At 25.1% G+C, this 18,350-nt stretch overlaps 1 protein-coding gene across 1 annotated transcript; it reads left to right on the top strand.

Moving 5' to 3' along the window:
- The first annotated feature begins 1,707 nt into the window (after positions 1-1,707).
- LOC127118250 (cucumisin) lies at positions 1,708-7,418 on the top strand. The gene is made up of 11 exons (XM_051048406.1): positions 1,708-1,859; positions 1,954-1,988; positions 3,425-3,513; positions 3,983-4,077; positions 4,169-4,409; positions 4,739-5,264; positions 5,368-5,471; positions 5,725-5,943; positions 6,025-6,136; positions 6,228-6,441; positions 6,715-7,418. Exons 1-11 carry the CDS (start codon positions 1,781-1,783, stop codon positions 7,347-7,349), a joined length of 2,349 nt encoding a protein of 782 aa, XP_050904363.1. The 5' UTR covers positions 1,708-1,780; the 3' UTR covers positions 7,350-7,418.
- The last annotated feature ends 10,932 nt before the right edge of the window (positions 7,419-18,350 follow it).

Raw genomic sequence — 18,350 nt, 5'->3', positions numbered from 1 at the left:
GACGACTGTTGAAGATCAAATCAATTAAACAGAGATTTAAATTTGAATTTGAATTTGAAACAATCATATATTTGTTGGAGATTTTTTATGGAATAAATCGTATGCAACAATATCTGCATTTATTCTAGACGAATTCAAATCAAATTTCTATTGGAAAATTCCTAGAAGAACCATTGTTATTTATGGAGACTAAAACCTAGAAATTGAGGCATGCATTTTTTAAAAAGATTTTGGACATATTCAAGTTGAAGACTAAAATGTTTCAAGGAAACAAAGAATAATCTTCAATGTCTCTAGTGATGAAGAAGTTAAATCTAACCAAGAAAACAATGTTGTGACCTTTAAAGACATTAAAAAGGTTATACATACTAGGGAGCCATCTATGTCAAAGTGTATTACTCATATTCAAAAAGCAGATTGCACAATGTCAGGTAACATGTCTTAACATCTATTCAAACATGATTACATGCACATTAATTGTGTCTCCTCCATTCCTTTGTATTATTATAAGTTGTATGGTAGTCAACCACACCATTAACATATGCATCCCCGTGTTTTGATTAATCATTTAAATGGTTTTGATGTCAATTAATATAGAAAGAATGTAAGATATATATGGATAATAAAAAAATTTAAAAGAAAATTTTCTACTTTGCTACTCCTTTCGTCTCATAAAAAGTGTTTTATTTGAGCAATGCGCGATTCTTAAGAAAATGATTAAATGTGTTGGTTTTAGTGGAAAAAAAACTAATATCATTTACTAGAATACCCTTATTAAATGTAGTTAATAAAATAGTTGAATAAAGTGAAAGTTAAAGAATAGGGGTATAGTAGTGGAAAAACAATAATAAATGTTGCATTGGTAATGTAAATGGACAATTATTTTGAGATAAAAAAAAGTAAAAATGAGACACTTTTATGAGACGGATGGAGTACTAGACAAATAGAACGTGGACTATTGGTGTCAATTAATAGAGAAAGAATGTAAGATATATAGGGATACTAAAAAAATTAAAAGAAAACTTGATTTGAACAAATTTTCATGAAAAGTCATTTAAAGCATTTTTACTTTGATATTTTATGGATAATACAATTTTTAAAAATATTTAAATTAAAAAGTTGATTTGACTAAAACTTTCTCGTTACAATTTTTTTAATTTGATTGTAGAGATAATTTATGTAAAATATTTGTTTATTTAAGTATACGTATGTCACTAGTATAGCAAAGTTATTATTTTTTGAAATAATATGTTATTTTTATTATTTTAAAATTTGTAACAATGATTGAATATCAAAATCACTCTTTTAACTTTATATCAAAGTAATTATTATCGGGAGTTATTTTTTTTTAAATTATAATTTTTTTAATGTCAAATTAAATTTACTTTTTTTAATCATTAACAGCCATAAGTCTTTTGCTTACGTGTGAGTATCTTTCAAAATATGATTAAGTTTTCTGTTCAACTAATTAAGTACTTAACCCAATCTTGTCTTGTTTTAAACTTTATATCACATATAGTGAAAATTACTACAAGACAACTCTTATTGTATCCATTTTTGAATATGTGAGTCACCAACCAAACATAGAAATCCATGCAAAAAGCAATATGTATGAATGTGTAATGTAAAATAGAAACTCTTCTGCACCGTAATGCATACAGCTTAGCTGATTTGTTTGCATTATTGTACTTTCTTTGATAAGCATGATGGTGCTGATTCAATCTCTCTATCAATCTCTCTCTTTATAAGGCAGCATCAAAAGCATAACTTTATCACAAAAATGCCTCAATATATTTTATCAAAGATGTTGCAATACCTTTTCTTCTTCGTGCTTTTGATGAGAGTTTTTTCTGGCTATGGTTTTTTTTCTTTCATTTCCATTCAATCTTTTCTTTTCTATTTTAATTGTCACTTTTAACTTCCTTGGCTAATTATTACTATTTGTTTTTGTAGATGGACCCCTATCTGACTCAGCTGCTAACGCTAAGGTAAATTAATACCATCGACTAAATGCATGGTGTGATGAATACACATCAACTAAATTCATGTTATAAGAGTGGTCACTTAATAAAATTATAATGTGCGGCTAATATAGTGTTTTATGCAATATTGCACCCATTTTCTAAGCGAGGTTATGTTCTTGAGAGAGATAATTAAAGTTGTTTGGTGTGAACCATTTTTTATTTATTTAAGCAAAAAATAATGGTTTTCTTTGAAGACGGGTGAAAAAGGTGAATTTATCTATTCTTTTCTCTAACATATTTAATTGATGTTTTGTTGTTATAACCACACAAGAAAGTATTCTAAGCAAAGGATAATTTTAAATTTTAAATTGAACTCTGTTATGGCTTTATAACTATGATAATGTTCTGTTATGACTTTATGACTATGGTTTTGTAAGGTTAAATCATAAATAATAATAATTATTTGTTTGTTTTAAAAAATATTAATTAATATCCTTTATTTTTTAAATTTTCATCCATCTCCATTATACATGTTTTGTTTAAATGATTTATGTGACTTGAATTATTTTACTATAAAACCAATTTATTTTTTATGTTAGACACTTCATAAAAATCAAAATAAAAATTCAATTTAGAATAAATAAGAGATAGGTAAATTTACATTGTAATTTAAAAAATTATTTATTTAGTGTTTTATTGATTAGAATATTGGTTAATGTTTCTATTGTGAAAATAAAAAATTATTGTTTTCGAAACACAAATTAAAAATAAATAAATAACCATTATCAAACTTATGATAAATTAATTTAAAAGGAACAAGACTTAGGTAAATTTAAATAATAATTTAGAGAAAGTACAAGTTCACACAATGAAACTTCTACCATTAAGTTAAATGACAATTAAATTATATTTGTAAATATAATTAAATATATAAATTAGTTTAAATACATATTTATAAAAAGAATAAATGATTACGATATTATATAAAGAAAAATTTTAAAAGATGAAAATATTTAGAATAATAGTGCTAAAAAAATAATGGATATAAATTAAGGAATTAAAGTGAATTATAAGAGAGTGATAGTGCTAAAAAATGATTATTGTAAAGTTTATTATAATGAGTGTTAATGGTTTTTTTAAGATTTTCAATTGTCAAAATAATCTGAAAATTTACAAGCTTTTGCAAAGTCAGATTTGATGGTAAGCTAAAAAGAAATTTATAGTACTCAGGAGATGTATCAGAATGCCAAATAATATAATACTTTCATGTTCGCTTCATTTTCAAATCTATATCCCTGCTGCTTAAATCATGTACTAGTGTAATTGCGCTCACCTATTTGCCATGTACACAAGTAGAACCAGGTGCAGAAAATTTTCATAGTTCATGTTTTTAGTAATTTTATTTAGTTAAAAAAGTCATTTCTTTTATAATAAATATATATGTTGAATTAAAATTGCAGATTTACATTGTCTATACCGGAGATACCATCAAAGATGAAGCTTCTTGTTTGCTCCACTATAATTATTTGCTACAACAGGCTACTGACAGGTTACATAAATTTTTCAACTTTTAACCACTTATAGTGGAATATTAAATAAGGATAGTAAATCATATATTAACAAATGCTATAGTTTATAACATCTATTAATTATTATTACATAAAAAAATTCTTTTAGACACAAAATTATGATAATTTTTATTTACATTTTTTTTTGTTGGTGATTAGGTCAACTCGATCCTATCTAATTTCACAAACATTAAGATAAGTTTAAATTTAAAAATTAGTTCCATAAATATTTAGGAATTTGTAAAATAACATGTCAAATTTCGTAAATAGAAATTGAATACATTAGAATGTCATAAGGCTAGCTACAAAAATTAGATAATCAAATAGTTACAGAAAATATTAGTATATTACATATGAAAAAATATGTGTAAAATATTTTGATGACTTAAAAAAAAATAGAGAAAAAACATGACTTGTTTAACTTACTCTTTTTTTTTTTTACAATTTAAGCAACTCGACGGCAAGATCCATACTTTATTATTATTGGCGTAGTTTCAACGGATTTGTCGTGAAACTAACAGAAACAGAAGCTGCTAGAATGGAAGGTTTGTTTTAGAAGCTATTTCTTTTTTTAAATTACATACTATTTTTCAAAAATATTTATAAAGTTGCTAACTATGAATTATTGTAATGTAGGACTTGTAGGAGTTGTTTCTGTTTTTCCCGATGAAAAAAGACAACTTCTCACAACAAGATCATGGGATTTTGTTGGCTTGACACAAGAGGTGGAAAGACAAAACTATGAAAGTGATGTTATAGTTGGAGTGATTGATTCTGGAATTTGGCCAGAATCGAAAAGCTTCAATGATAAAGGGTTCAGTCCACCACCTGCCAAATGGAAGGGTTCCTGCCAAGCTTCTGATTTTACATGCAATAAGTAATATTCTCTATCTTTTCATTATGTTTTTTTTCTCTAAAGTTACAAAATGTTTTAATCAGCACGTATAGTAAATGAATGATGGATGTTGGATGGAGATAAAATATCCTTTATTTAGTTAACATTATACAAATTGATTTAAAATAATACCTAAACTTTGATCTATTTGATCTTTATGCGAAATTTCAATATCTCATATTTCAATTTTTGGGAATGATTACATGAAACTCACATGCACATAAGTTGTAACAGAACTATTACATAGAGATTAGAGAGGGACAAACAATTGTAATACAAGTGTGTTAACGTAAGTGTATATGTTTTTTCAGTAAGATAATTGGAGCAAAGTTTTATCCACCACTCCATCATAATGCCTTAAGCACAAAAGATATTGAATCTCCTAGAGATTCAAGTGGTCATGGTACGCATACAGCATCAACGGTGGCTGGGAATTCGGTTGATATGGCAAGCATGTTAGGCCTTGCACAAGGAACCGCTAGAGGGGGAGTTCCGTCAGCACGCATTGCCGTATACAAAGTGTGTTGGTCTATTGGATGCAATGAAGCAGGTATTCTTGCCGCATTTGACGATGCAATTAAAGATGGAGTAGATATATTATCCGCATCAATTGGTGGAAGAGACTCAACAAAGAGTATACATTTTAAAGATGCATTGTCAGTGGGATCCTTTCATGCCATGAAGCACGGCGTGCTGACCGTATTTTCAGCCGGGAACCTAGGTCCATATCCCAAATCCTTACAAAATTATCAACCTTGGACAATTATTGTTGGTGCAAGCACCTTGGATAGGAAGTTTATTACCAAGGTCAAAACAGGAAACAATAGAACTTATGAGGTAGAATTTTTTTTAGTTCTTTTTTCATATGCATTACTTCAATATATTAAGACACACATTGGTTTCATTTTTGAATTTAATATTACTTCAATATATTTTTTAGGGTATTTCTTTGAACACATATGACCTTCAAGAAAAACTTTATCCAATTATCTATGGTGGCGATGCAGCAAATAAAGGAGAAGGCTTCGATCAAAACTCATCAAGGTAACTAGCAGTCATATCCTTAAAAATATCACGGTAAAACTTTAATATTATTTAAAATAATAAAAGGAAATTTTTGTTTTGAGGCCCATTCATTTATTAAGTACCTTTCAACTTTAGTGATATAAAAATTATTAAATTTGTATTGCTTACCTTTAACAATAAGTTATATCCCCTCCGAAGACAATTTTTTTTAACTTTCAAGTACACTACAAATTTTTTTAACTTTCATTAATGTAATTATTTTAAATTGTAGGAATTGTCTAGCTAATTCTTTGGATGAGAAGCTGGTAAAAGGAAAAATTATTCTATGTGAAGGAGACCAAGGAATCTCAGAAGCCTTTAGGGTAGGTGCTGTTGGGGTCATGATGCAAGGGGAAGCTTCTATTGACATAGCAATCTCTTTTCCTTTGCCAGCATGTTATCTTCAATTAAAAGATGCTGCAAAAGTACTTACGTACATTCGTTCTACAAGGTATAAGTGAAAGTTTCGGATACAACAACGATAATTTTAAAAACAACTTATCTCAAATTTATAATATTTTTTAATTTACAGCTTTCCGACTGCAACCATCTTTAAGACTATTGAGTTAAGAGATAGTCTGGCACCTGTTGTTGCCTCTTTTTCATCAAGGGGTCCAAACAATGCGGTACCCGAAATTTTGAAGGTTTTTTTCTCTATCTGATAATAAATTAAATGTAATTTTATCATTTTAATAAAAATTGTCATTAATTTTTTTTATTTGATTAATATTGTAGCCCGATGTAATTGCTCCTGGAGTTGACATCATTGCTAGCTGGTCTCCAATTTCTCTAATTTCTAAGAATTTTGGTGAGACCAGAAAATTGATGTTCAATATTATATCAGGAACATCAATGGCATGCCCTCATGTATCTGGAGCAGCAGCATACGTAAAATCATTCCATCTCACATGGTCGCCTGCTGCTATTCGGTCAGCTCTTATGACAACAGGTAATAAATATAAATAGTGTTACATATCATACCATATAACTGAAACTTTTTCTAAACTGTTGAGAAAGTTATCTTAGAATCCTTTAGTTCCACTTTTGTTTTATATATTAAATAAAACCTATAGTTTCTTCAAATCAAACATGCATTATACTTCATTTATTTTAAATACATTCAAAGTGGTGTGTATGTTTTTATATGCTTTATTGTCAATATTATTAATGTATATAAGATTAAACTCGTTATAAATAATTTTGGGTATTTGTTGTGTTGTAGCTGTTGCATGTATCAATTCAGAGAATAACTTAGATGCAGAATTTGCTTATGGAGCTGGCCAAATAGACCCGGTCAAAGCTGTTAATCCGGGTCTAATATATGACGCTGATGAAGGGGATTATGTCAGATTTTTATGTGGACAGGGTTTCAACACTACTGATCTGCAACAAATTAGTGGGGATGACAACATATGCTCTAACAAAACTTATCCATCTGCAAGGGATTTAAACTACCCCTCTTTTGCTTTAAAAGTCCAAAGTTCCCAACAGCATTTTAGAGGAAGCTTCCGAAGGACAGTCACAAATGTAGGAATACCATATTCTAAATACACAGCAAATGTGACAGCTCCTGAAGGACTTCATATTTCAGTGAATCCTGCCGTTTTGTCATTCACTTCAGTGGGTGAAAAACAAACATATATCCTCACTATACATGGAAAAATGAAGAACCATACATTGTTGTCAGCTTCTTTGATATGGAATGATGGTAATTTTAGAGTGAGAAGCCCAATAATTGTTTTTAATGAAAGAGCTGACAAAGTTGCAGGCTCTTCAAATTTGTATCTTATTATTATTATTATTATTATTGCTGTTGTGGTAATTATTTTATTTTTGCTTTTCTTATTTGTATTATGAACAGATATCGATAAATGTATTTTTATTTATTGATAAAAATAGAGATTCTAATGAATAATTTTAATGGAAGAGTAGAAATGCAGGATTTTCAGCTTACATTGTACTAGTTACAAATTAATTATAACTCTAAAGATAATATTAGTATTGAATCATTCATATACTTTAATAAATTGAAAGTTAAATTGTACATTTTATAAAATGTTTCTTTTAAACATCCATTAAAATCCGGCTGGGTTAGAGGCCTACTTTTAAAAAATTGGAGTACTGAACTCTTATTCAATTAACACTGATTGAGAAGATATAAATCCAAATTGTAGGTAGCAACTAACTAACAAAAGTAACTTACTAGTTGTATCAACAACTAACAACAAAATGAATTAATAATGGTACACCAAAATTTCACAAAAATTAAGAAAGGCGGTGTCATGCAGGGGGTAAATATATCAAATTTAATTTACTTATGAGATACAAAAGTACGACAATAATAGTAACTAGAATGAGACCAGCGCATCGCGCGGGATTGAGATGGGTTTTTTAAATAATATTATAAAATTTAGATTTTACTTAATTTTTAATATTTACAATTACATTAATTCAATTGAATTACCCTTTCAATTTCAATTTAATAATACATTTATAGGACATTGTTGTATAATAAATTATAAATTATAGTGAAAATTTATGGTTTAATTTATAATATGTATATGCAATTATAGTTTAAAAGTAATACATTATAAATAATTTAAAATATTTGTTGTTCTATTTGAAAATTATAAGTTAAATTTTATTGAGATGAGTTTTTTAAATAATATTATAAAATTTAGATTTTATTTTATTTTATAAACACATATTTGAAAAAAAGTTGAATTTTAAGAGTAATAGAGAAAATCAATCAATTATTTTGATAGAATTTTTTTTCTAGTGAATTTATTTGAATAACTATTATATGAGTTTATTAGGACATTTGAGAATAACTTAAATTTTAAGGAGTAATAAAAAAGAATAATGTAATTGTAAATAGTATAAGGATTATACTAAATTTTATCAATTAGTTTGTATCTTAAAAATTTAGTGATTTTAATGATTGAATAATAGATAATAGAACAATTTCAAGGTTAAATTTATAAATTAGTTTAATTTATTTTTATTCAAAGAGAATAATTGATTGATTGGAAATTACAAAGCAATAATAATTGTACTAAAAAATAATGAAAAAAACACTTTAAAATTTTTTAATATTACATTAATTGTTGAGTTAGAAATTGGAATTGTAAATAATTATTATCAATAATAAGTAATCAAAATTTCTAATAGTCCTTAATTATAGGTTGGGGATTTAGATCAATAGATAATTAATAAATAGTGAAAAATTGAGATTCAATTTGATTTTTTTAAATATGATACAAACTACAAATTTAAAATTTTGAATGGTAGATAATGTTACTAATATTGTAAAATGGAGCTTTCATTTTATATAGAATCAGAATTTGAATTTGGATTGATGAATAATTAAAATAGTGAGAAATAAATTCTAATTTTTTAATAAGTCATTAATTATTAAATATGAATGTAGAATCATAGATTATTATTGGCCACAATTAGAAAGAAATAAAAAATAAAAATTCATAACAATTGAAACAAAAATTAAATATTATCTATATACATTAATTATAGTATTGTTAGAAATTAAAATTAAATATTATCTATATGCACTAATTATAGTATTGTTAGAAATAGTTTGTCTAAAGGAATAAAAGATTTTTTATAAAGAATAAAAACATCAAATATTCCATATAGCTAAACCACAAAAACGTTTTAAAATCGAGGGAAGGAAATTAAATCAAAGAATAACTTCGTAACAATTAAATGAAAATTAAATATTGTTGGTATAATTATATTCGAAAGAGATAGTAAGAGATAGAAGGAAACTAAACAAAAAAAATAATCTAACTGGTATGGTTACATCCGGACGAAAACATGTGTATTATAGTTCAAAAATTTGACGATCTAAATGATTATTACTCATAGAGACGATAAACTTTCAAATTGAAGACAGTAAATTTATGTGAACTTTCAAATTAAAGACCCGTAAATTTATGTGCATCTTTATTACAAAGACAACAAACAACATATATCAAAATAATTCTTAGTATAAAATATAATTAAGATGATAATTAGATTTTATACTAACGAAATAAATAAGAATTAAACCAAAAAAATAAAATAAAAATCAATACAAAAAATAAAAATAACAAAAACATAAGTATTGCATTTTTTAGAATTGTGATGCTTCAAATGATTGTAAGAGATGTGTATTTCAATTTTCGTTCTAAGATTGTTGTTTGTAGGAGTTTGTGAATTATAATTCAGACAATGATATGACTTAATAAGATATAATAGTATACAATTTAGTTGAAAGGAAAATACATACTAGCAAATTGAGAATGACATCCGTATTTAGCTTTGCAAATTTCAATAACTAGAAAATAATTTTTGTTTTATTTTGATTCTCATGTCGTTTTAGTAGTTATCTTTAATTTGTATATTTAATTTTAAGTTGTTAAATGTTTGTATTCTCAGTGTTAAACAAAATTAAAAGTTTATTCGCGAATATTATCAAATAAAACTTTGTTAGCTTTATAAAATTTATATTTATTTTTGTCAAACTTTAGTTATCTAATGAACCAAGGTTTGAAAATTGTAGTTGCTATATTAATTTAATTTTTTTTAACTAATTATTTTAATCTTATTAATGGTATTGTAAAAATTTATCTGATTTTGTCATTGATATCAATTGAAATATGAGTGTTCTTTTTTAGACAATATTCTCAATATTTTTATTAATTCTCTCGAAGGTCACATGTCGATTTTAAAGTTGAAATCTAGGAGAATATATATAATTGGAATAGTGATTTTCTTGTTAGATCATTTTTGTTAAAATAAGAATTTTCTTCATATTTCTCAATGTTCCAACCCGTGACCTCCAATGGATATTAAGTGTTGTACTTGCCTATTTGAAAACTGAAAATAATATTTTAGAGGTTCCACATAGGACTATAGGAGTACGTGGCACAAATGGAATAGAATTGTTAACATGTGTCGTAATATAATCGGATGCTTCAGATATAATATATTATATAGATACTCTTGAAGGTTACATGTTTATTTTAAAGTTGAAACCTAGGAGAATATATATAGTTGGAATTTTGATTTTCTTGTAAGATCATTTTTGTTAAAATTAAGAATTTTCTTCGTCTTTCGCAAGGTTCGAACCTCTGACCTTCAATGGAAATTAAATATTGTATTTGTCTATTTGAAAAGTGAAAATAATATTTTAGATGTTCCACATAGGACTATATGATTACGTGGCAAAAATGGAATAGAATTGTTAACATGTGTCGTAATATAATCGGATGCTTCAGATATGATATATTATATGGATATAAATACTTTCTAAGGTCACATGTCTATTTTAGAGTTGAAATCTAGGAGAATATATATATATTGGATTGTGATTTTCTTGATAGATCATTTTTGTTAAAAATTAGAATTTTCTTCTTCTTTTCTAAGGTTCGAACCCATGACCACCAATGGAGATTAAATATTGTATCTATCTATTTGTAAAGTGAAAATAATAATTTAAAGGTGCCACTTAGGACTATAGGATGATGCGGCACAAATGAAATAGAATTATTAACATGTGTCGTAATATAATATGATGCCTCATATATATATTATATAGAATTTTAAATATATTTAGAAATTATTTTTTAAAACATGATTGCTAAATTTATATTACGGTAATTTATTGTGAATTATAATTCAGACAATGATATGACTTAATCGAATATAATAATATACAATTTATTTGAAAGGAAAATACATACTAGCAAATTGAGAATGACATTCGTAATTAGCTTTCCAAATTTAAATAACTATAAAATAATTTTTATTTTATTTTGACTCTCATGTCGTTTTAGTAGTTATCTTTGATTTGTATATTTAATTTTAAGTTGTTAAATGTGTGTATTCTCAGTGTTAAACAAAATTAAAAGTTTATTTGCGAATATTTTCAAATAAAACTTTGTTAGCTTTATAAAATTTATATTTATTCTTGTCAAACTTTAGTTATCTAATGAACAAAGGGTTGAAAATTGTAGTTGCTATATTAATTAAATTGTTTTTTAACTAATTATTTTAATCTTATTAATGGTATTGTAAAAATTTATCTAATTTTGTCATTGATATTAATTGAAATATGAGTGTTCTTTTTTAGACAATATTCTCAATATTTTTATTAATTCTCATTAAGGTCACATGTCTATTTTAAAGTTGAAATCTAGGGCAATATTCTAAATTTATATTATAGTAATTTATTGTGAATTATAATTTAGACAATGATATGACTTAATCAGATATAATAGTATACAATTTAGTTAAAAGGAAAATACATACTAGCAAATTGAGAATGACATTCGTATTTAGCTTTGCAAATTTAAATAACTATAAAATAATTTTTTATTTTATTTTGATTCTCATGTCATTTTAGTAGTTATATTTAATTTGTATATTTAATTTTAAGTTGTTAAATGTTTGTATTCTCAGTGTTAAACAAAATTAAAAGTTTATTTGCAAATATTATCAAATAAAACTTTGTTAGCTTTATAAAATTTATATTTATTCGTGTCAAACTTTAGTTATCTAATGAACAAAGGGTTGAAAATTGTAGTTGCTATATTAATTTAATTGTTTTTTAACTAATTATTTTAATCTTATTAATGATATTGTAAAAATTTATCTAATTTTGTCATTGATATTAATTGAAATATGAGTGTTCTTTTTTAGACAATATTCTCAATATTTTTATTAATTCTCGTTAAGGTCACATGTCTATTTTAAAGTTGAAATCTAGGACAATATTCTAAATTTATATTATAGTCATTTATTGTGAATTATAATTTAGACAATGATATGACTTAATCAGATATAATAGTATACAATTTAGTTAAAAGGAAAATACATACTAGCAAATTGAGAATGACATTCGTATTTAGCTTTGCAAATTTAAATAACTATAAAATAATTTTTTATTTTATTTTGATTCTCATGTCATTTTAGTAGTTATCTTTAATTTGTATATTTAATTTTAAGTTGTTAAATGTTTGTATTCTCAGTGTTAAACAAAATTAAAAGTTTATTTGCAAATATTATCAAATAAAACTTTATTAGCTTTATAAAATTTATATTTATTCTTGTCAAACTTTAGTTATCTAATGAACAAAGGGTTGAAAATTTTAGTTGCTATATTAATTTAATTATTTTTTAACTAATTATTTTAATCTTATTAATGGTATTGTATAAATTTATCTGATTTTGTCATTGATATCAATTGAAATAAGAGTGTTCTTTTTTAGACAATATTCTCAATATTTTTATTAATTCTCTCTAAGGTCACATGTCTATTTTAAAGTTGAAATCTAGGAGAATATATATAATTGTAATTGTGATTTTCTTGTTAGATCATTTTTGTTAAAATAAGAATTTTCTTCATATTTCACAAGGTTCCAACCCGTGACCTCCAATGGAGATTAAGTATTGTACACTTCTATTTGAAAGTGAATAATATTTTAGAGGTTCCACATAGGACTATATGATTACGTGGCAATAATGGAATAGAATTGTTAACATGTGTCGTAATATAATCGGATGCTGCAGATATAATATATTATATAGATACTTCTCTAAGGTTACATGTTTATTTTAAAGTTGAAACCTAGGAGAATATATATATTTGGAATTTTGATTTTCTTGTAAGATCATTTTTGTTAAAATTTAGAATTTTCTTCGTCTTTGCCAAGGTTCGAACCTGTGACCTTCAAAGGAAATTAAATATTGTACTTGTCTATTTGAAAAGTGAAAATAATATTTTAGAGGTTCCACATAGGACTATAGGATTACGTGGCACAAATGTAATAGAATTGTTAACATGTGTCGTAATATAATCGGATGCTTCAGATATAATATATTATATGGATATAAATACTTTTTAAGGTCACATGTCTATTTTAAAGTTGAAATCTAAGAGAATATATATATTGGATTGTGATTTTCTTGTTAGATCATTTTTGTTAAAAATTAGAATTTTCTTCATATTTCCCAAGGTTCCAACCCGTGACCACCAGTGGAGATTAAATATTGTATTTATCTATTTGTAAAGTGAAAATAATAATTTAGAGGTGCCACTTAGGACTATAGGATGATGCGGCACAAATGTAATAGAATTATTAACATGTGTCGTAATATAATATGATGCCTTATATATATATTATATAGAATTTAAATATATTTAGAAATTATTTTTTAAAACATGATTGCTAAATTTATATTACGGTAATTTTTTGTGAATTATAATTCAGACAATGATATGACTTAATTAGATATGATAATATACAATTTATTTGAATGGAAAATACGTACTAGCAAATTGAGAATGACATTCGTAATTAGCATTGCAAATTTAAATAACTATAAATTTTTTTATTTTTTTTTTGATTCTCATGTCGTTTTAGTAGTTATATTTAAATTGTATATTTAATTTTAAGTTGTTAAATGTGTGTATTCTCAGTGTTAAACAAAATTAAAAGTTTATTTGCGAATATTATCAAATAAAACTTTATTAGCTTTATAAAATTTATATTTATTCTTGTCAAACTTTAGTTATCTAATGAACAAAGGGTTGAAAATTGTAGTTGCTATATTAATTTAGTTTTTTTTAACTAATTATTTTAATCTTATTAATGGTATTGTATAAATTTATCTGATTTTGTCATTGATATCAATTGAAATATGAGTGTTCTTTTTTAGACAATATTCTCAATATTTTTATTAATTCTCTCTAAGGTCACGTGTCTATTTTAAAATTGAAATCTAGGAGAATATATATAATTGGAATTGTGATTTTCTTGTTAGATCATTTTTATTAAAATAAGAATTTTCTTCATATTTCCCAAGGTTCCAACCCGTGACCTCCAATGGAGATTAAGTATTGTACTTGTCTATTTGAAAAGTGAAAATAATATTTTAGAGGTTCCACATAGGACTATAGGATTACGTGGCACAATTGGAATAGAATTGTTAACATGTGTCGTAATATAATCGGATGCTTCAGATATAATATATTATATAGATACTCTTTAAGGTTACATGTTTATTTTAAAGTTGAAACCTAGGAGAATATATATAGATGGAATTGTGATTTTCTTGTTAGATCATTTTTGTTAAAATTAAGAATTTTCTTCGTCTTTCCCAAGGTTCGAACCTGTGACCTTCAATGGAAATTAAATATTGTATTTGTCTATTTGAAAACTGAAAATAATATTTTAGAGGTTCCACATAGGACTATAGGATTACGTGGCACAAATGGAATAGAATTGTTAACATGTGTCGTAATATAATCGGATGTTTGTGATATTATATATTATATGGATATAAATACTTTCTAAGGTCACAAGTCTATTTTAAAGTTAAAATCTAGGAGAATATATATATTGGATTGTGATTTTCTTGTTAGATCATTTTTGTTAAAAATTAGAATTTTCTTCATATTTCCCAAGGTTCGAACCCGTGACCACCAATGGAGATTAAATATTGTATTTATCTATTTGTAAAGTGAAAATAATAATTTAGAGGTGCCACTTAGGACTATAGGATGATGCGGCACAAATGTAATAGAATTATTAACATGTGTCGTAATATAATATGATGCCTCATATATATATTATATAGAATTTTAAATATATTTAGAAATTATTTTTTAAAACATGATTGCTAAATATATATTATGGTAATTTATTGTGAATTAGAATTCAGACAATGATATGACTTAATAAGATATAATAGTATACAATTTAGTTGAAAGGAAAATACATACTAGCAAATTGAGAATGACATCCGTATTTAGCTTTGCAAATTTCAATAACTAGAAAATATTTTTTGTTTTATTTTGATTCTCATGTCGTTTTAGTAGTTATCTTTAATTTGTATATTTAATTTTAAGTTTTTAAATGTGTGTATTCTCAGTGTTAAACAAAATTAAAAGTTTATTTGCGAATATTATCAAATAAAACTTTGTTAGCTTTATAAAATTTATATTTATTTTTGTCAAACATTAGTTATCTAATGAACCAAGGGTTGAAAATTGTAGTTGCTATATTAATTTAATTTTTTTTAACTAATTATTTTAATCTTATTAATGGTATTGTATAAATTTATCTGATTTTGTCATTGATATCAATTGAAATATGAGTGTTCTTTTTTAGACAATATTCTCAATACTTTTATTAATTCTCTCTAAGGTCACATGTCTATTTTAAAATTGAAATCTAGGAGAATATATATAATTGGAATTGTGATTTTCTTGTTAGATCATTTTTATTAAAATAAGAATTTTCTTCATATTTCCCAAGGTTCCAACCCGTGACCTCCAATGGAGATTAAGTATTGTACTTGTCTATTTGAAAAGTGAAAATAATATTATAGAGGTTCCACATAGGACTATAGGATTATGTGGCACAATTGGAATAGAATTGTTAACATGTGTCGTAATATAATCGGATGCTTCAGATATAATATATTATATAGATACTCTTTAAGGTTACATGTTTATTTTAAAGTTGAAACCTAGGAGAATATATATAGTTGGAATTGTGATTTTCTTGTTAGATCATTTTTGTTAAAATTAAGAATTTTCTTCGTCTTTCCGAAGGTTCGAACCTGTGACCTTCAATGGAAATTAAATATTGTATTTGTCTATTTGAAAACTGAAAATAATATTTTAGAGGTTCCACATAGGACTATAGGATTACGTGGCACAAATGGAGTAGAATTGTTAACATGTGTCGTAATATAATCGGATGTTTGTGATATTATATATTATATGGATATAAATACTTTCTAAGGTCACAAGTCTATTTTAAAGTTGAAATCTAGGAGAATATATATATTGGATTGTGATATTCTCGTTAGATCATTTTTGTTAAAAATTAGAATTTTCTTCATATTTCCCAAGGTTCGAACCCGTGACCACCAATGGAGATTAAATATTGTATTTATCTATTTGTAAAGTGAAAATAATAATTTAGAGGTGCCACTTAGGACTATAGGATGATGCGGCACAAATGTAATAGAATTATTAACATGTATCGTAATATAATATGATGCCTCATATATATATTATATAGAATTTTAAATATATTTAGAAATTATTTTTTAAAACATGATTGCTAAATTTATATTACGGTAATTTATTGTGAATTATAATTCAGACAATGATATGACTTAATAAGATATAATAGTATACAATTTAGTTGAAAGGAAAATACATACTACCAAATTGAGAATGACATCCGTATTTAGCTTTGCAAATTTCAATAACTAGAAAATATTTTTTGTTTTATTTTGATTCTCACGTCGTTTTAGTAGTTATCTTTAATTTGTATATTTAATTTTAAGTTGTTAAATGTGTGTATTCTCAGTGTTAAACAAAATTAAAAGTTTATTTGCGAATATTATCAAATAAAACTTTGTTAGCTTTATAAAATTTATATTTATTTTTGTCAAACTTTAGTTATCTAATGAACCAAGGGTTGAAAATTGTAGTTGCTATATTAATTTAATTTTTTTAACTAATTATTTTAATCTTATTAACGGTATTGTAAAAATTTATCTGATTTTGTCATTGATATCAATTGAAATATGAGTGTTCTTTTTTAGACAATATTCTCAATATTTTTATTAATTCTCATTAAGGTTACATGTCTATTTTAAAGTTGATATCTAGGACAATTATCTAAATTTATATTACAGTAATTTATTGTGAATTATAATTCAGAAAATGATATGACTTAATCAGATATAATAATATACAATTTATTTGAAAGGAAAATACATACTAGCAAATTGAGAATGACATTCGGATTTAGCTTTGCAAATTTAAATAACTATAAAATAATTTTTTACTTTATTTTGATTCTCATGTCGTTTTAGTAGTTATCTTTAATTTGTATATTTAATTTTAAGTTGTTAAATGTTTGTATTCTCAGTGTTAAACAAAATTAAAAGTTTATTTGCAAATATTATCAAATAAAACTTTATTAGCTTTATAAAATTTATATTTATTCTTGTCAAACTTTAGTTATCTAATGAACAAAGGGTTGAAAATTGTAGTTGCTATATTAATTTAATTGTTTTTTCACTAATTATTTTAATCTTATTAATGGTATTGTATAAATTTATCTGATTTTGTCATTGATATCAATTGAAATATGAGTGTTCTTTTTTAGACAATATTCTCAATATTTTTATTAATTCTCTCTAAGGTCACATGTCTATTTTAAAGTTGAAATCTAGGAGAATATATATAATTGTAATTGTGATTTTCTTGTTAGATCATTTTTGTCAAAATAAGAATTTTCTTCATATTTCCCAATGTTCCAACCCGTGACCTCCAATGGAGGTTAAGTATTGTGCACTTCTATTTGAAAAGTGAATAATATTTTAGAGGTTCCACATAGGACTATAGGATTACGTGGCACAAATGGAATAGAATTGTTAACATGTGTCGTATTATAATCGGATGCTTCAGATATAATATATTATATGGATACTCTTGAAGGTTACATGTTTATTTTAAAGTTGAAACCTAGGAGAATATATATAGTTGGAATTGTGATTTTCTTGTAAGATCATTTTTGTTAAAATTAAGAATTTTCTTCGTCTTTCCCAAGGTTCGAACCTGTGACCTTCAATGGAAATTAAATATTGTATTTGTCTATTTGAAAACTGAAAATAAAATTTTAGAGGTTCCACATAGAACTATAGGATTACGTGGCAATAATGGAATAGAATTGTTAACATGTGTCCTAATATAATCGGATGCTTCAGATATAGTATATTATAAAGATAATTCTCTAAGGTTACATGTTTATTTTAAAGTTGAAACCT

This window comes from Lathyrus oleraceus, chromosome 2, assembly GCF_024323335.1.
Source record: "Lathyrus oleraceus cultivar Zhongwan6 chromosome 2, CAAS_Psat_ZW6_1.0, whole genome shotgun sequence".
NCBI classification, from domain to species: domain Eukaryota; kingdom Viridiplantae; phylum Streptophyta; class Magnoliopsida; order Fabales; family Fabaceae; genus Lathyrus; species Lathyrus oleraceus.
The sequence above is the reverse complement of the archived record's forward strand: the minus strand, read 5'-3'. Positions and strand labels throughout refer to the sequence as shown.

Bases quoted from the DNA above. Each gene is read 5' to 3' on its own strand.
- LOC127118250 (XM_051048406.1), top strand. From the start codon at position 1,781: ATGCCTCAATATATTTTATCAAAGATGTTGCAATACCTTTTCTTCTTC. The intron at 5,944-6,024 runs GTATAAGTGAAA...TTTAATTTACAG, and splicing joins ACGTACATTCGTTCTACAAG to CTTTCCGACTGCAACCATCT. The intron at 6,137-6,227 runs GTTTTTTTCTCT...TTAATATTGTAG, and splicing joins CGGTACCCGAAATTTTGAAG to CCCGATGTAATTGCTCCTGG.